Here is a 20079-nt window from a genome sequence, read left to right on the forward strand (position 1 = left end):
GGTACAAGAACTTCACTCACTGTATTGGATGTTAGTGTCAGCTTCTCAAGAGGCAGTCACATTGCATGGAATCCTAGCTCAGCAATAAACAGCCCGTCAGAGCAGCCAATCATGGAGTTATATGCTTGTGGATACACGACCAATCGATAGCAGGGGCGGGCGTGCCATGTGGTGGTGGGCGTGGCCAATAGCTACCAGTGTCCCAGGGCTCAAGTCAGCGTCGAGTAGAGGCAAGAGGGTGGCGGCGAATGTATTGTCACCTGCTAAGTGTTCCTGCCCCGGGGCGGGACAGGACGGCCTTCCCCGTTATTGGGATGGGATTCCTACACTTCTCACGCTCCTCCCATTCAGTAAACAATGAGAAACGGCCTGAAGAGAAGGCAGGCGGGAGGGGGAGCGGAGCGCCCACAAACATGCCGCTCTCTGTGTGTGTGAGTGGAGCTGACGCGGCCGGCCGTGCTAGTGTGCTGTCATTGTGCGCGCCCTCTGCATGCTGGACTATGGAGAACAAGGCACTGACAAGCTCCCAGCGCAAAGTAGGGAAACCAGCGGTCCTGGCTGCGCCCTAGGCGGCAGTGCACCCTAGGCGGTTGCCTAGTCCGCCTAGTGGTAGCACCGGCCCTGCATAAAATTACAATTTTTGATATAATATTTCACAGCAGGGCCCATCCTTGCACCCAACAAGAGTAATTCTGAGAGCGTATAGTGTTCTAGCACCACCAAAACCAAAGGCTACATTTTTCTGCCCCTGTTTAACGGGGGCATGTAATTAAATTTTTGATATAATATTTCACAGGTTCGGCTTGCACTAGAACATCCGAACAGGCAAATAATCTGGACGAACAAGCGAACATCGTTAAAGTCTATGGGACACGAACATTAATAATCAAAAGTGCTAATTTTCTTTCAAATGTTTTTACTGAATTTTTTTGCAGATTTGTTTACAACAAGGGTTACAAAAGAAACAAAAATGTAGTAACAAAATTTTCACAGCACAGTGTAATATAGCGACAGATTGTTCTCAGCATAGTATAGTATAGTAATAAATAGTCCACAACATAGAGTAAAGTAACATTCACAAGTATCCAATAACCTTTGTCAAAAAGGGACTCGAACAAGAGTAAGTATATTAGTGATTGTATAGTACATTCTGTATGATAATTATTTTCAAAATTATAATATCGATATGGGTAACGGCCACTCCAGGACTCCCAAGACACCCCTCGTAGGGATCTATCCGTGTCTTGGGGTGTCCAGGCCAATGTCTTAGTATAGGGAACTTAAACATAGTAATTGTCGTTTGTGAATTGACATAAAGGTCTATTCTTACTCCCTAGCTCACTTCAAGGAAGTAAACATGTGATGTATTTTTCCCTTTATTATGAAGCTATTCTAAAGCTTTCCAAGATACATTAAAACTTACATGGAGTCTTCTTTCTAGTTGACTAAAGAATCATTGTTGTTCTATTATCAGCACGGTCTAAATTATAGAGGTATAATTTTTGTACCATATACTCCATGGTTCCCATAGTTGTTGTTCCTTAATGTAAAGGAACTTGTTGTTGGGAACTATCAGTTCATTGGAATGGTGTAGTTGGGTTAATTCTATAACTTCTTTCAGAGTAGGAATAGAGTCAGTTCTCCATTTCCTAGTTATGGATAGTCTCGCAGCCAAAAGTATGTGTTACCACTTTGCGATATATTTTTGGGAATCGTTTGTATATTTATATTTAGAATGGCCAATTCTGGTGAAAGTTTAAAGATAATACCTGTAACCGAAGTAATTAAATGGGATATTGCCTGCCAATAGGTATGTACAGTGGTGTGAAAAAGTGTTTGCCCCCTTCCTCATTTCCTGTTCCTTTGCATGTTTGTCACACTTAAGTGTTTCGGAACATCAAACCAATTTAAACAATAGTCAAGGACAACACAAGTAAACACAAAATGCAATTTGTAAATGAAGGTGTTTATTATTAAAGGTGAAAAAAAATCCAAACCATCATGGCCCTGTGTGAAAAAGTGATTGCCCCCCTTGTTAAAACATACTATAACTGTGGTTGTCCACACCTGAGTTCAATTTCTCTAGCCACACCCAGGCCTGATTATTGCCACACCTGTTCACAATCAAGGCATCACTTAAATAGGAGCTGCTTGACACAGTAAGGTCCACCAGAAGATCCTTAAAAGCTACACATCATGCCGAGACCCAAAGAAATTCAGGAACAATTGAGAAAGAAAGTAATTGAGATCTATCAGTCTGGAAAGGGTTATAAAGCCATTTCCAAAGCTTTGGGAATCCAGCGAACCACAGTGAGAGCCATTATCCACAAATGGCGAAGACATGGAACAGTGGTGAACCTTCCCAGGAGTGGCCGGCCGCCCAAAATTACCCGAAGAGCGCAGCGACGACTCATCCAAGAGGTCACAAAAGACCCCACAACAACGTCCAAGGAACTGCAGGCCTCACTTGCCTCAGTTAAGGTCAGAGTTCATGCCTCCACCATCAGGAAAAGACTGGGCAAAAATGGCCTGCATGGCAGAGTTCCAAGGAGAAAACCACTGCTGAGCAAAAAGAACATCAAAGCTCGTCTCAATTTCTCCACAACACATCTTGATGATCCCCAAGACTTTTGGGACAACATTCTGTGGACCGATGAGACAAAAGTGGAACTCTTTGGAAGGTGTGTGTCCAAGTATATCTGGCGTAGAAGGAACACTGCATTTCATAAAAAGAACATTATACCAACAGTAAAATATGGTGGTGGTAGTGTGATGGTCTGGGGCTGTTTTGCTGCTTCAGGACCTGGAAGACTTGCCGTGATAAAAGGAACTATGAATTCTGCTGTCTACCAAGAGATCCTGAAGGAGAATGTCCGACCATCTGTCCGTGTACTCAAGCTGAAACGAACTTGGGTTCTGCAGCAGGACAATGATCCTAAACACACCAGCAAGTCCACCACCGAATGTCTGAAGAAAAACAAAATGAAGACTTTGGAGTGGCCTAGCCAAAGTCCTGACCTGAATCCTATTGAGATGTTGTGGTATGACCTTAAAAAGGCAGTTCATGCTCGAAAACCCTCTAATATAACTGAATTAGGACAATTCTGCAAAGATGAGTGGGCCAAAAGTCCTCCAGGACGCTGTAAAAGCCTCATTGCACGTTATTGCAAACGCTTGGTTGCAGTTGTTGCTGCTAAGGGTGGCCCAACCAGTTATTAGGTTTAGGGGGCAATCACTTTTTCACATAGGGCCATGATGGTTTGGATTTTTTTTCACCTTTAATAATAAACACCTTCATTTACAAATTGCATTTTGTGTTTACTTGTGTTGTCCTTGACTATTGTTTAAATTGGTTTGATGTTCCGAAACACTTAAGTGTGACAAACATGCAAAGGAACAGGAAATGAGGAAGGGGGCAAACACTTTTTCACACCACTGTAGGTATGGGCATTCCCACATAATATAAAATAGGGTCCCTATTTGGGTACAGTTCCTCCAGCAAGCTGGTGAAGAGTTCCCCTTGAATTTTGCTAGGATATGCGGGGTTAGGTATCGTCTTTGAGTTCATTTCTGTGCCAATTCCCACAATGTAACACAGGCTGTAACCTGGTATATACTTTGTAAGGAAGCCGTCCATTGTTTAATTGAGAAGTCTTGCTTCAAATCTTGTTCCCATTTAAGAAAGGTGGGTAATTTGCTGGGTATGTTTTTCTCCCCTAGGATTGAGTATAGTATTGCTACTCCTTTCTTTGATGTGGTATGGTTGGTTAGGAAAGACCATATTTTAACCGGGACTAAAGCCCTGAGTTGTGGGTTATGATGAAGACACTTAGTTATTTGACTATACGTAGATTGCTCAGATTTCGGGAGCTGTAATTCATTACTCAATTGTGAAAAAGATTTTAATGAGCCTTGTTGAAAGAGGGATCCAATTTTGATATCCCGACCCAAATTCCATTCATGTATGTGCAGGCCAGAAATTAATGTTGATAGTATGTTTAGAGGTGGATTTAACATGGTGATTGGAGTTTTATCCCATTTGTATGTGATGATTCTCTTCCAAGTGTTTAGCGTCACTTTCACCGTCGGTGGGTATTGAGCTGTGGTAGCTGACTTAACTTTCCTACTTAGCAACCAGAATTGCATATTGGGTTGTCGCATGATGTCTTTCTCAATTTGTCCCCATAAAGTTGTAGGAGTAGGTAAGAACCATTCCTGCATTTGGGTTAAAATAGTTGCGTCATAGTAGTCCTGTAGATCAGGAATGGTTGATCCACCTATATTTCTATGTTTAATTAGTATGTGGTATGTGCAACTGGGTTTTTTGTCATTCCATAGATATTTTCCCAGACTGCTTTGTAGGGATTTAAAGTCAAAAGTGCTAATTTTAAAGGCTTATATGCAAGTTATTGTCATAAAAAATGTTTGGGGACCAAAGGTAAAACTCATTGAAAAAAACTGCATGGGTTACCCCCCCAGTCCATTACCAGGCCCTTTGGGTCTGGTATGAATATTAAGGGGAACTCCGAACCTTAAATGTAAAAATAAATTGTGTGGAGGTGCCCAAAAGCCACACCAGGCCCTTCAGGTCTGGTATGGAAATTAAGGGGAACCCTGCGCCAAATTTAAAAAAATGGCGTAGGAGTCCCCCCAAAATCCATACCAAACTTGAACCCTGCCCCCAAATTTTTACAAAAATGGGGTAGGTGTCCTCCCAAAATACATTTCAGACCCTTATCCGAGCACGCAACCTGGCAGGCCACAGGAAAAGAGGGGGGGGCGAGAGAGTGCCTCCCCCTCCTGAACTGTACCAGGCCACATGTCCTCAACATGGGGAGGCTGCTTTGGAGCAACCCGCAAAGCACCTTGTCCCCATGTTGATGGGAACAAGGGCCTCATCCCTGCAACCCTTGCCCGGTGGTTGTGGGGGTATGCGGGCAGGGGGCTTATCAGAATTTGGAAGCCCCCTTTAACAAGGGGACCCCCAGATCCCACCCCCCATGTGAATTGGTAATGGATACATTGTACCCCTATCATTCCACAAAAGAAAGTGTCAAAGAATAGTAAAAAAGACAGGAGACGCTTAGGGACAAGTCCTTTATTAAAAGATAAAAAATAAAAATGTGCCGCAATGTCCATTCTTCTTCTATCACACCGCTGACGAGCCCAAAAAAAGGAAACAGCTATGCCTCCATGGGAGGCTCCTGCTGAGCGATGCTTCTTCTTGATGACAGCTCTTATATAACTGCGGGGGCCACCCGTTGACATAATTGTGATGTCAGAGGAAGGCGGGGTCACCTGTTTACATCACCGGGTGGCCCCGTCCTCAGCTATATATGAGCTGTTACCAAGAAGAAGCGTCACTCGGTGGGAGCCTCCCATGGAGGAAAAGCTGTTGTGGTTATTTTCTTTTTTCAGCTCGCCGTGATAGAAGATGACTGGACATCGCGGGACATTTTTATTTTTTTTATCTTTTAATAAAGGACTTGTCCCTATGTCTCTCCTGCCTTTTTTACTATTTTTGGCACTTTCTTTTGTGAAATGATAGGGGTACAATGGACTTGTTACCAATTCACATGGGGGGCGGCAACTGGGGGTCTCCTTGTTAAAGGGGGCTTCCAGATTCTGATAATCCCCCCGCCAGTGTACCCTCACAACCACTGGGCAAGGGTTGTGAGGATGACGCCCTTGTCTCCATCAAAATGCCAAGTAATGGATGTTTTTTTCAAGGAGTTTTATCCATATTGCCAAGACCCGACAATTCATTACAGCCGTGGTCAGTTTTAAATTACTTTTTCCTTAGAAATGTCATTTTGCTGCGGTACTGTTCCAAACATGGGAAAACTGTGCCACTTTACAGGCATACTATAGACACCCCCCAGGCACAATATTTAAATAAATATTTTATTTTTATTGTTTCACTTTAAGCATTATTAAAATCACTACTCCCGAAAAAACTGACATTTTTAAAACTTTTTTTTGCATTGATACATATCCCCTGGGGCAGGACCCGGGTCCCCAAACACTTTTTATGGCAATACCTTTCATATAAGCCTTTAAAATAAACACTTTTGATTTTTAACATTCGCTTCCCAGACTTTAACGGTGTTTGCGTGTTCGCACAAAATTTTTGCCTGTTCGCATGTTCTGCTGCAAACCGAACCGGGGGTTTTGGATCATCCCTACTAGTCATAATGAGCATGTGAAAGGAGAGCTGTTATCATTACAAAAGTATGTTATGTTATGTTATGCTAAAGTAGTTGATAGCTTATCAAAAGTGCTAATTTTATTGTGTGGTTTGACCCTTTATTAAAGGCTCTGTGCAACCAGCAGAGCTTTGCTGTCACTTTGACAGCTCTTTGCTATGCTTTATTTATCCATAGTGCCCAGGGCTCCAGATGCAGAGCGGGTTGCTGTCATACTAATAGCTGAGTCCTGCTGATTACATTGGGATAGCCACATTTTCCCACTGTTACCTGCAGAACTGAGCTGTCAGTTTTAATGCTTGGTTGTGTGCAGTGTAGGAGATAGCCAGGCAATGAGAAGGCAGGAGATGGTTCCACATCAGCTGCATCCTCCAACACAATGCCTTCCCTGTCACTGCCTTGTTCTGGAACTGCCCTCTAATGTTACATCCATGCTTTCTTGTAGGCCATTCTAGCATGTTATAGAAAAACACCTACTATAACTCGTCTTAAGATGAGCTTGCAAATTAGCAATATTTTTATTAGCACAGTAGCAGCACAGTGGCAAATTGGTTAGCACTTACACCTAGCAGCACTAGGCATGTTGGTTTGAATCCCAACCATGGCATTAACTGCCTGGCGTTTGCATAGTTGCCAACATTGTAAAAAAAAAAAAAACAATTCTGGCTACAGTCGGAGTCAACTTATAATTAGGGGGTGGGACATGCATTAGTAGGAGTGGGATAGGGAAAGAGAAAAACGGGTGTGGTTTGTGTAAAATAGTGGGTGTGGCTTAAATAGGCATGACTCAAAGGGGTGTGGCTAGAGTCTAAGATAAACAAGGGATGGAGGGAGAAACAAAGGGAGAAAGAAAGAGAAAGAAAGGGATGGAGGGACAGCAGGCCCACACCACAATAGAAATATGTGTATTTCAGAAAGTTTAACAATCAGCAAATATAGATACTCCAAACACCTGGTGTTAGCTCTTAAATCATCCCAGCACCATTGTGTCAGGATGATTGAAGCGCATTATTATTACATTGTAATCTAAAATGAAATAGTTCAACTCATCATAATGCAGAACCAGTGAGAGCCCTGAGTGTGTGACTTGTCACGTCGCCTGCCACCAGATGCCATCAGGTATCCCCAGTACAGTCACTCCTCACATCTCAGGTGTCTCCAGCGGAGTGCTTCCTTACATCTCAGTGTCCCCAGCGGAGTGCCTCCTTACATCTCAGGTCGGTCAGTATGCAGTGTTGCAGTGTAGGGGTCCCTCTATGATAGGGGGTAGGTGAGTGTAGGGGTCCCTCTAATAGAAGGGACCCCTACACACCAAACTGACCTACCCCCTGTCATAGAGGGCCCCCTACACTCCACACTGACCTACCCCGTTATACAGGTCAAGACGCATCCGAACTGGTGCACTCACTCACAGGGCTGCTGTTAGAAATTAATGGGGCCCCGTACAGCCTGAGGAGGCAAAGAGGGAGGTGAGAGAGAGAGGCAGTAGTGAGGGAGGGGGGGGAAGAAAGGGGGAGGAGGAGAGAGAGGTGAAAGAGGGGGGTCAGACAGAGAGGAGGGGGGTCTGACAGAGAGGAGGGGGTCTGACAGAGAGCAGGGGGTCTGACAGAGAGCAGGAGGTCTGGTGCACTCACTCACAGGGCTGCTGTTAGGTTGTATGGGTCAGACAAAAAAGAGGGGGATCTGACAGAGAAGAGGGGGGTCTGACAGAGAGGAGAGAGGAGGGGGGTCTGACCGAGAGGAGGGGGGGTCTGACAGAGAGGAGGGGGGGTCTGGTGCACTCACTCACAGGGCTGTATGGGTCAGACAAAACAGAGGGGGGTCAGACAGAGAGGAAGGGGGCAGCTGACAGAGAGGAGGGGGGTTGATAAAGAGGAGGGGGCCAGCTGACAGAGAGGAGGGGGCGGCTGACATAGAAGAGGAGGGCTGACAGAGCAGATGACAGAGACGCACAGCGCAAGTATAGGACACTCCGGGAGCATGCAGGGCTGGCGCGATTACCCACAGACACAGTCCAGCCCTGCATCCACATGTGATCAGCTCCTCCAGGCGAATCATTTCCTCCGTCCGTCCTGCACATGACCTGCTCGCCCATTAAAGGGGTTCTAAAGCCTTAACTTTTTTTACTTGAATGCATTCTATGCATTAAAACGGAGTTCCACCCAAAAGTGGAACATCCGCTTTAAGCACTCCTCACCCCTTGACAGGCCACATTTGGCATCTAATTGTTTTGGGGGGAGTGGGTACTTAGTTTAGAGTGGAACTTCCTGTCCCACTTCCTCCTTCCTGCTCTTGGCTGCCTAGACGACTCCTGTCCCCCTAGGCGGCCCCTCCCTGTCAGCAATCTTCTGAGACACTTGTTCAGTCCCAGAAGATTGCCTGGCCACTAGCAGAGCGCACACCTCCCAACTTTTTGAGATGGGAATAAGGGACACCTATCAGCACAAGCATGCAGGCATAGGACACACCCCCTGCCATGCCCCCTTAAAGGAGAATTTTACAAAAAATCAAGTGCTTTTTTACCATTACTATTCCTTTATATTGGCTTTTGGAACTTACAAATTCAGCAATTTAGAAATTGGATGAGAGGTTTAGCACTGGAAAACACGTTTTCATAGATAAAAAGTGCATTTTACATACATCTATATAGATCAGACCAAAATGAGGGACACTGAGGAGGAATGAGAGACAGAGGGACATTGCACCAAATCAGAGACAGTCCTCCCAAATCAGAGACAGTTGTGAGCTATGAGAGCGCAGCACGGCTCACGCATTCGCAGTGCGTGTCCAGCCGTGAAGCCAAAAGCTGTCACGGCTAGGTGCTCACAGTGGCTATGACGGTGCCAGGGGAGAGGAGCGGGGCTCCAGTGGCAGCATCGCTGGACCGTGGGACAAGTAAGTGTCAGTTTATTATTCCCGAGTCTGGCTCGGGGTGGACGTTTTATACCAAAAGCGGTAGCCCCGAGCCAGACTCGGAACCTCATCGCTGAATGCAGGAGGAGATTACTTACCTTCTCCCCTGGATCCAGCAATGTCCCCCCACTGTACGAGCGGCTCGTCCACCGCTCGATTAATCACGGAGCCGATCTCTGTTCCCTGCGAGCGTTGCGACGCACGGGGACGGAGATCGGCTCCAAATTCAAAAAGTGAAACACACAGTATACATACAGTATAATGTAATCTTACAGATTACATTGCTGTATGTAATTATTTCACATCCCCTTTGTCCCTAGTCATCTGCCCAGTGTCCTGCATGCAGTTTTAGATTATAAAAATTGTTCTTTATGCCTGGAAACTGGAGATTGTCCATAGCAACCAAAACTGTCCCTTTACATCAAAAATGATTTTAGACCAGCTAGAAAACAGCGATAGTAAATTAGAATCACTCGCAGAATTGAGCGATAGCGATTTGTGGGGAGATCCGTCATCAAATACTGAAAAGTAATGACAGTGACAATTCTGCAACTGAGCAAATTTCAGTGTTTTTGATTTGATTACATTATTGAATAATTTTTATTATTGTTATATTATTATTTGGTATAATTATTTATAGTTATTTATTATATTATAATTTATGATTTCATTTTTCAAACTTTATCATACCCGGGATGTCTGCTATACTCTGGTTTGGACAGATTTAATTGAGTTATTCCTAAGAATATTCCTAAGAAATACAGGACTACAATATAAAACGCCAAATTTTCATGCAAAATAATTGTACCGCTTTCAGCACCTAAAATCTGTAATAATCATACCGTCAGGGAGGTTAAAAGTCAACAGCTACACTTTTTGTAGCTGCTGACTTTTAATAAACTAAAAGATATGTGGAACTCCACTTTGTAAAAAACTTCTGGGCTACAGGTTACCCCCTACCCCCCCTTATACTTACCTCAGCCCGATCCAGATACAGCAATGTGCATGAGAGCAGCGGCTTTTGGTGCGGTCTCCCTCTTCACTGGACAGTTTGCTGTCAATCAAATGCTGTGATGAGGGAGCAGGGGTCAATATAGACAAGGTGGTTCGGGAGCGAGCCCACATGAGTGCCCCTATAGAAAACAGCTTTTTATGGGGGCACTAGCCGAGGAGAAGGACGCTGGAGCACCGGCGAGGGACTGTAGAAGAGGAGAATGCTGCTTCCAGGTTTCAACCCAAAACTTAATTCCAGTAATGGCAATGTAAGACCCATGACCAACACCCATATCCTTGGATGACCAACAAATGTCTGTGATGGTTAAGTCCCTTAGGTCTCTTGGCCCCACCACCTCTAAAGAATTAACTACACCCTTTTTTGTGGACTGCTGCCCAACCAGTCCTTCACCCCAACCTGTCAAAACACTTTAAAGGTGGGAGACCCAGTGGTGTAGTGGTTAGCATTCTCAACTAGCAGTAAAAAAGGTCGCTGGTTTGAATCCCAACCATGACACTACCTGCCTGGAGTTTGCATGTTCTCTCTGTGCCTGTGTGGGTTTCTTCCGGGTACTCTGGTTTCCTCCCACACTCCAAAGACATGCAGGTAGGTTAATTGGCTTCTGTCCCAAATTGGCCCTAGTATATGAATGGGGACCTTGGATTGTGGGCTCCTTGAGTGTAGGGACCAATGTGAGTGTGCAATGTACAGGGATAGGGACAATTGCAGACACTCACTCAGGTTGAGTTGGATGGACTGGTGTCTTTATTCAACCTTACTAACTATGTAACTATGTAACCCACACTAGTTTGTATAGTCCATAAGAGATTTTATTCTGCAACAATATTGCAGACTTTGTGGCACTCTCAGAGCAGGGGCGGACTGATCATTGGGCCACTCTGGCAGTGCCACTAGGGGAGCCCATCAGGGTTGCCAGCTTCAGTAAAACCAGGGAAAGTATGAAAAAAAAAAATTATTTTTTTATTTTTTTTACATTTGTCTCTAAAAATGTCCCTTACCGACTTCATTTTGGTCTAAAAATCCAGAGATTATAGCTGCCCCACCTCTCCAGTACCTTCTCAGCCAATAGAAACATGTCTGTGTATACTGTGTGCACATGTATGTGTATACTGTGTGATTGTATACTGTGTGTGTGCGTGTTTGTGTATACTGTGTGGCCCCATAATCTCTGATTGCCTGGGGGCCCCACAATCTCCTATTGCCCGGGGGCCCCATGAGTTGTCAGTCCGCCCCTGTCTCAGAGTTAGAAAATCCAACATCAACTTGCATGATTATAAAATGGTTCAGGCTTTATTAAAGTAGAAGTTCACCCTAAAGCTAAAATCTCTAAATCTACTTGCATCCACAATCTAAGACTAATTTATCTAGCCCTGTAAAGAAGAAATCGCTATACATAACTTTTCTGAAGCCACTCTGGTCTCCAGCAGTGGATGCTGTGTGCAGGAAACAGCCGACAATGTGAAATGCCTGGGATGTGTCCTCACCCATAGAGTTATTATGGGGCTTCTGTTGTTGGCTGCCTCCTCTGCATCCGCCTCCACAGAGAAGCCGCCGCTGACAGCTCAGAGTGGGACCGGATCGGCTTCAGAAAAGGTATGTGTTATGTTTCATGCCCTGTCTATCTGCTTATCTCTGGTCTGTGTATTAGCTTAAAGAGGAACTGCAGTCTGCTCACATAATCTGTAATAAAAACATCCTTTGCCATTCTGAAGTTTCCCTCCAATCACTTTGCATATTTTATATATACTTTGATTCTGTACTGTCAGCGCGAGGAGGAAAAATAGCCGATTACCGGCTCTGTTGTGATCACATGATCAGCTGTCATTGGCTGACAGCTGATCACGTGGTAAGGGGTCGAGATCGACCCCTTGCTCCGATCTGTGATCAGGCGAGTCTCATAGACTCGCTGATTACAGAGCGTGCCACGCGCGCCCATCAGGGGGCACGCAGGCCGCTTGTGCATGGGACGACATCAATAGACGTCAACCCGGAAAAGCAGGTCTGCGCTGTAACCGTCATTTGGCTATAGCACGGATCTCAAGAAGTTAAACGCAGTGACAATCAAAAATCGATACTCCATTACCCTTAGTATCTGAACTAGTCAACAGATTTGAAGGTGCCTCCATTTTTACAAAGTTGAATCTTGGGTGCATAAAATCTGATCCGAATATGGGAGGGTGATGAATTTAACACTAGAGATGGGCATTATGAATCCCAAGATTTGAATCGATACTAGTGGACATTTATATATTTTCCTGGGACTTTTCAGTCACTGTTATACAATTTGATTGGATATTTATTCCTTTTATTATTGTTTCATTTACACTCATTTTTGCATATAGGTGCACTATAGCGCTGCACTTTTTATTCACATTATGAATACTTGGTTATGACCTGTGGTTTGTGTAATGCCCCAGCTGTGTTGCAAAACTTTGTTATCAAAATCTTCAGGGATCTGCTTTATCAATTTGTTGTCATCTATCTGGATGACATTCTCATCTTTTTGGAAAATCTGTTCACAGAAACCATATCCAGAGTGTACTTCAGCGCTTACAAGACAATAATCTGTATGCCAAGCTGGAGAAATGTTATTTTGAATGTTCTAAATGTCCTTTCCCTGGGATGCTTTGTTTCTAGTTTTGGTCTTGGTATGAATTCTTGAAAGGTCTCAGCCATTACCAAATGGCCTCTCCCTGCCAGCATCAAGGCCACACAGTGCCTTTCTGGGTTCACTAATTATTACAGTCAGTTCATTAGGAATTACTCTTCCATTGCTCTGCCTATTATCACCTTAACCAAGAAGGGTGTGAATGCCAAGGAGTGGCCCCCTGAAGCTGTCTCTGCTTTTCATGATTTGAAACAGACCTTTGTTTCTGGACCTTTGTTGAGGCGACCTTACCCTGGGGATCATTTTTTTTTTAAGTGGACACTTGCTTGACTGTAGTGGGAGCCGTGCTTCTTCAATCCTTTGAGGAAAAACGTCAACCTTGTGCGTTTTTTTTCTCTAAAAAATTTCTCAGACAGAGAAGAATTACACTATTGGTGATTGGGAACTTCTTGCGATTAAATTGGGGTTGGAGGAGTGGCGTCATCTCTTGGAGGGTTCCCCGCATTCTATAACAATTGTCACTTGCCAAAAGAATTTGCAGTACTTACAGAATGCCAAACGATTCAATCCCAGACAGATCAGGAAGAGTCTTTTCTTTTCCCATTTTAATTTCACCATTACGTACAAACCTGGATCCTTCAACAGTATGGCTGATGCACTCTCTAGGTCTTTTGACATTCAGGATGAGGAGCCCACCTCTGAACCTGAGCTGATCATTCCTACCTCATTCTACCACCATGGAGTCAAAAATTCCTCCTGGCAAGACCTTCATCCCCACTGAGCTAAGAGCTAAGCTCCTTCATTGGGGACAAGTTTCCAGGGTGGCAAGTCATGCTGGGTTCCTCTGATCCTTCCTTCTCATCAGTGGTGGACTACTCTCCGTTGGGATGTCAAAGACTTCGTTAAGGCTTTTCATGTCCAGGCCCAGTCTAACTCCTCCACGCAAGCTCCTGCTGGTCTTCTCATACCCTTGCCCATTCCTGAGGAGTCATGGTCTCACAAAGCCATGGAATTTATCACCGATCTTCCACCATCTGAGAATAATACGGTCATTTGGGTGGTAATCAATCGGTTCTCCAAGATAGCTCATTTTATTCCTCTTCCTGGTCTCCCTTCTGCTCCTGCTTTGCTTCCCATTTTTGTTCAATAGATCTTTTGTCTTCCATGGGGTTCCTTCCTATATTGTTTCTGACAGGGATGTTCAGTTCATATCTCATTTTTGGAGAGCCTTTTGCAAATCTTTTAATATTGTCTTGGATATTTCCTCTTCGTACCATCCTTAATCCAATGGACAGACTAAGAGGGTTAATCAGAAGTTAGAGGTCTTTCTCCGCACATTTGTCTCTGCTCATCATGACGATGGCCCCATGCCACTAAGGGGCCCCATCAGGGTTGCCAGTCTCAATAAAACCAGGGACAGTATGTAAAAATCTGTGTTTTTTTATAAATCCCAAGATTATAGCTGCCCCGCCTCTCCAGTACCTTTTCAGTGTGTGTATGTGTAACCCCCTGTTTACATACTTAAAAATTGTCTTATTTTTTTTCTTTGCACTCCTCCGCTATGTATCTTTTGTGTTCTATCTTAGCCACTCTAATTGCACCCCTACATTGCATTCTTTGTAAAGTCTGAATGCTGATGATCTCTCAGGCTTGTATTTTCTGAAGGCCTTCTCCTTTGCTTTTATATGCATTTCTACATTGGAGTTAAGCCATCCAGGACTTCTGTTCGCTTTTTTAAATGTATTTCCCAATGGAATGCACTGGCTAATGCCCTTATTTAATATGCTCTTAAAGCAAACCCATCTCTCCTCCGTGTTCTTTGTTCCTAAGATTTTATCCCAATTTGTTTCTTCTAGCAAAGTTCGTAGTTTAGGGAAGTTGGCTCTTTTGAAAATCAGTGTCTTTGCATTCCCCTTATGTTTCCTATTTGTGTGATTTATACTGAAACTAATTGACCTGTGATCACTGTTTCCTAAATTTCCCCTTTTTTCCACATCTGTGATCAGGTTTGTATTGTTGGTAATCAGTAGGTCTAGTAATGAATGGGCTCAAATTGCACTGCAAAGAATCACATACAATTTGAACAGGAATACAGTTAAATTCCTGTCTGAATCTTATGCGGTTTCCACCACCACTCCCGTGTGAACCCAGGCTTGTCTTAGTCACTTCAGTGCGGTGCAGGAAACCACATGCAATTTGTATAGGAACCGCACTGCATTCCTGTTCAAATCTCATGCGATTCTTTGCAGTTCAACTTGAGCCCATTCATTTTGTAAGTATCAGTGTATGTGTATGTATTGCTACTCGTTATTGGTGAATGTGAGTACTTGACCGGAAGTATCGGTACCTGACCCGCACTAAAAAGAGCATCCAGCCGTCCACTGAACACGACTGGTCCCTTTGCTTGTCACTCACCAATTGACAGCCCGGTTTCCCCCTGTCGTAGTTTCCAATAAGCTAGTCCTCGCACCCTTACAAAGACCAGGCCAGAATTTTGTGGAAGAGGCACTTGTCAAAATGTCCACCCATGTTGAAGGCATATGGTATGGGGGGGGGGGGCCTTTCCTGGTCTGCATATTTGGAGAATTGTCTGATATGGATTGGGGGGGGTACCACACAACATTTTTCTTGGGGCAGCTTTCCCTTAACCACTTGCCGACAAGCCACTGCAGTTCTACTGTGGCAGAATGGCACGGCTGGGCGAGGTGACATTATTTTACATCACCTCGTCCTGTGGCCACTAGGGGCATGCCCGCTGCACACCCCCCCGAGCCGATGTGAGTGCCCTGCAGTCACGATCACCGCCAGGCTCCTGCGATTGCTGCTGAGGCAAAGAGAACTAGGATCTGTGTATGTAAACACAGTTTCCGCTTCTCTGAGGGGAGAAGTGACAGATCATCTGTTCATACAGAGTATGAACAGGGATCTATCTTTTCCCCTACACAGTCCCCTTCCCCCTTCAATTAGAAACACAAACAGGAAACACAATTAACCCCTTGATCATTCCCTGGTGTTAACCCCTTCACTGCCAGTGACATTTTTACAGTAATCAATGCATTTTATAGCACTGATTACTGTATTAATGCCAATGGTCCCAAAAACGTGTCAAAATTGTCAGATGTGTCCGCCATAATGTTGCAGTCCCAATAAAAATTGCAGATCGCCGCCATTACTAGTAACAAAAAAATGTATGATAAAAATGCCATAAAACAATTCCCTATTCTATAGATGCTGTATCTTTTGCGCAACCCAATCAATATACGCTTATTGCGATTTTGTTTACCAAAAATATATAGAAGAATACATGTTGGCCTAAACTGAGGGGAAAATTGTTTTTTTATATATGTTTGGGGGATATTTATTATAGTAAAAGGTAAAAAATATTGGGGGTTATTTACAAAAGGCAAATCTACTTTGCACTACAAGTGCACTGCAAGTGCACTTGGAAGTGCAGCCACTGTAAATCTGAGGGGATGATCTGAAATGAGGGGAAGCTCTGCTGATTTTATCATCCAATCACGTGCAAGCTAAAATTTTGTTTTTAATTTTCCTTGCATGCCCCCGCAGATCTACAGCGACTTCACTTCTAAGTACACTGTAAGTGCACTTAGAAGTGCACTAGTAGTGTAAAGTGTATTTGCCTTTAGTAAATAACCCCCATTGTGTTTTTTTCAAAATGGTCGCTCTTTTTTTGGTTTATAGTGCAAAAAATAAAAACTGCAGAGGTGATCAAATACCACTAAAAGAAAGCTCTATTTGTGGGAAAAATGAACATCAATTTTGTTTGGGTGCAACGTCGCACGACTGCACAATTTTCAGTTAAAGCAATGCAGTGCCGAATTGCAAAAAGTGCTCTGGTCAAGAAGGGGGTAAATGCTTCCAGGGCTGAAGAGGTTAAAATCCATACCAGACCAGAGGGCCTGGTATGGATTTTGGGGGAGACCCCAAGCCTTTTTTTTTCTTGGCTTTGTTTTTTGGCGTGGGTGCCCATTCAAAATCCTTACCAGACCCAAATGGCCTGGTATAGATTGGGGGGGCTACTCTGCTTTTTCTTTTTGTTTACATTCTGCTATTAGCAGAGATTTATTGCTGCCAGCAGGGATGACTTATTGTTGTTAGGATATCGTCGGGTGAGCAATCTGTCAATCAATCTTTTTTGAGCTTTAGGCGGCTTTAGGTGACTTGGAGTAGAAATGTGAGCCATTTCCACAAAGAATAGTTTTTTTTTCTCCTCCAGCATTTTGGAGCTTCGAGCTACAAAACGGTCAGGTGTGAATGGGGCTTTAGGAGTGACAGGGACCCCAACATTCTAATATAAGGCAGAATCCCCAGTGGGGGTCAAATTTGTTAAGCCTGATATACCACTTCAGATGTTTAGAGACATTCATGGTTTACTGTACTCATATCATTGCTGTGCTTCTTACAGGAGTCTCTGGAGACTGGAAAACCCATTTTACAGTGGCCCAGAGTGAGTATTTCGATAAAATTTATCAGGAGAAAATGAAAGACCTCAACATGTCTTTTTCCTGGGAACAATTCTGATTCAGTCACTGGCAAATGTAAATGATTATAATAACTAAAGATGTTAGACATACTTTACTTACAAATGTTACAAGTGGTTGAATTTGTCAATATATGTTTTCTTTGTAATTAAAGAAGATCTAAATTCGGTGCTGACATTTAATATAAATAAAGATCATCTTTCACCACAGCAAAACACTGTAGTCATTTTGTAACATAAGCTCTTCTTAAGCCCCGTACACACGAGCGGACTTTTCAACATCCAAAGTCCGACGGACTTTTGACTCGCCAAAGTCCGAAGGACTTTAGAATATGGAACATGCTTCAAATTTTTCCGAAGGAACTCCGCCGGACCCGGTCCCTTCGAAAAATTAGCTCGTGTGTATGCTATTCCGACGGACTAAAACCGACGCTAGGGCAGCTATTGGCTACTGGCTATGAACTTCCTTATTCGAATCCAGTCGTACGTCATCACGTTCGAATCCGTCGGAGTTTAGTGTGATTGTGTGTGGCCAAGTCCGCTCAGCCGAAAAGTCCGTCAGAACTCTGTCGGAACTCCGGCAGAACTCCGACGGAACTCCTTCGGAAGTCTGTCGGACATAAGTCCTCTCGTGTGTACGGGGCTTAACAGTGAAAATGTCCCTATATTGTCTTTGTGTGTGTTGTTGTGGCTATTCGTCTGTCCTTCATAACTACAGCAGTGTGGCTGATCCATCATGTACCTGTCTATAATAAAACATGTCCCATGTATCCTTGTGGCTTACACTATACAGGTGGGTATGGGGGGGGGGGGGGATGGGAGGGACCACTGCCCTGAGCGAAGTGTGGGGTGGCGCCAAAACACTGGAGCTGCACCCTTTGTCTCTGCCTCTGTGATGCTAAAGTCTGTCCAAAAGCAGAGCTGAGAACATACCCATACCTCCTGCCAGGGCAGGACTTAGGGTGGTGGGGCCCCCTGGGCTTGAGTCACTTACAGGCCCTACCTTCTATATATTACCGTATTTATCAGTGTATAACATGCACCAGTGTATAACACGCACTCCAAGTTTAGGAGGGAAGTTTAAGGAAAAAACGTACATTTAAATGTTTGTGACAGACTCACCCGGGACAGTGGCTTTTGGAGGGGACTAAATGCGGGCCTCCTGCTTACCAATTATGGGCCCTGGCATTTGGGGAACAGAAAAGGAAGCAGCCAGCTCACCTCCCCAATGGCAACTACACATTTTGGGAGTGGAGGAATCCAGCCTTCTGCCCCAACGGTTAGCTGAAGCGGATGATACAGAGTCCCTAGCAGAAGTGCTGGCAACAGGGCAGAGTGCTACCAAACTCTGCCCAGCACCAGCAACAACAGTGGAGTTCCAGGGAGCTGGGGCAGTCGGCCCATCTTCCCAGCAACAAGCAGGTGTAGTGAAGCTTCTACTCCCAGCTGAATTGCCGACAACAGGGCAGCGTGCCGCTGGCCTCTACCTAGCACCTACAGTTTCTTCTCAGCTTCAGGGAACTGGGGCAATGGGCCCCTCTGCCCAGCAACAGGCCAAGCCATGGAATGGTAAACACCACCCATCTGAAACGCTGACAGTCGGACAGAGAATCAATGCCCCTCACCTACTGAGGTCAACTATTCCCTGCATGCAGCCAACAAAGGAGATCATGCGGACAGACTATGTGAGTTCACTCTGCCTGGCTAACACATGTCCGCCACATTCTCACCCTAAGCCTCCGGAACTGCCACAGGTGTGGGGTAGAGGTCTTGGACCCTCTGTCTGGTGACCAGCACTTCAGCTGGGAAAGTTCCTTGCAACTCCAGAGATACTGCTGTTGGTGCTGGGCAGAGCACAGTGAAGTTTGGCCCTGATACCAGCTCTTCTGCTGGAGGCTGATCAGGTTGTTATTCCTCAGCAGAAAAGTCTATCAAACCCCCTGTCTCTGCAACTGGTGTCTGGGGATAGAGGTTCACCAGCTCCTGTCCGTGGAACCCAGAAGATGCTGCTATCGGTGCTGGGCAGAGGTTAGCAAGCAGCAAGACAGAAACAAGAAGGAGAGAGGATGGCACCCTCTAATTGCAGCATGGGTTATACAACAATTTATTTATAAGGGGTTAAAAACACTCAAATTTGAGTAGATAATAACCAGCATTGTAACATTAGTGTCCATTCATCCGCGTGTATCCCGGGTGGTGGAGATGTCATGGGCCGATGGAGAGGGTCTTTTATCTTAGGTCCTAAGGCTCCCTGGAGGTGCTGTAGGTGCTCAGCGCTTCCAGGTGGTAGGGACGCAGGGGGAGCACGCTCCATGATGCTCCACACTGTGCTGATATTTTTTCTTCTGGGAACATGGTCAGGCAGGCAGTGCTTCGCGTTTGGAGCATGCATGCTTCTTCATCAGGCTGTGCTGGTGGCCATATTGGAAGAGGGAATATATACCATTGACAAGGGGGGGGGGGTCGGAACATGATTGGGGAATGGGCTGAACTAGTGCGGCATGTTTATAACCATGGAGATTGAGTAAACACAGTACAGGAAAGGTGTATGTGTGGCTTGGAGGGGAGTATGGCGGTCATGACAGAACCGAGGGACGTGAGAAGGGTGTACTAATGAGAATGTGTAAATGGTGGGAATAAATGGTATAAGAGGAAGTAGATATATGGAGAGAGGTAATGGTGGAAAAAGTTTATATGTGTAAAAACTAGAAGATGAACATTTTGTAATATTAAATATTGGATATAAAAGAAAATAATAAAAATACACATAAAAATGTAATAAAGATATATATAAAGAATAATAGTAAAAAATAATAACGAATAAACTGTATATATG

The 20079-nt window shown here is 44.5% G+C and overlaps 1 protein-coding gene across 2 annotated transcripts in view; it reads left to right on the top strand.

Moving 5' to 3' along the window:
- Nucleotides 1-17426, top strand: part of LOC143934092 (sulfotransferase 2B1-like) — a 238478-nt gene extending 221052 nt beyond the window's left edge. For both annotated transcript variants that reach the window (XM_077457404.1, XM_077457403.1), the window contains exon 7: nucleotides 17169-17426. In XM_077457404.1, coding sequence (XP_077313530.1) covers nucleotides 17169-17284 — 116 coding nt within the window. In that variant the 3' untranslated portion in view covers nucleotides 17285-17426. The remainder of the gene's footprint in view (nucleotides 1-17168) is intronic.
- Nucleotides 17427-20079: the final 2653 nt, after the last annotated feature.

The sequence above is a fragment of the Lithobates pipiens genome, unplaced genomic scaffold (genome assembly GCF_037356315.1).
Source record: "Lithobates pipiens isolate NorthernLeopardFrog02 unplaced genomic scaffold, aLitPip1_a1.2 Scaffold_27, whole genome shotgun sequence".
Lineage (NCBI taxonomy): Eukaryota > Metazoa > Chordata > Amphibia > Anura > Ranidae > Lithobates > Lithobates pipiens.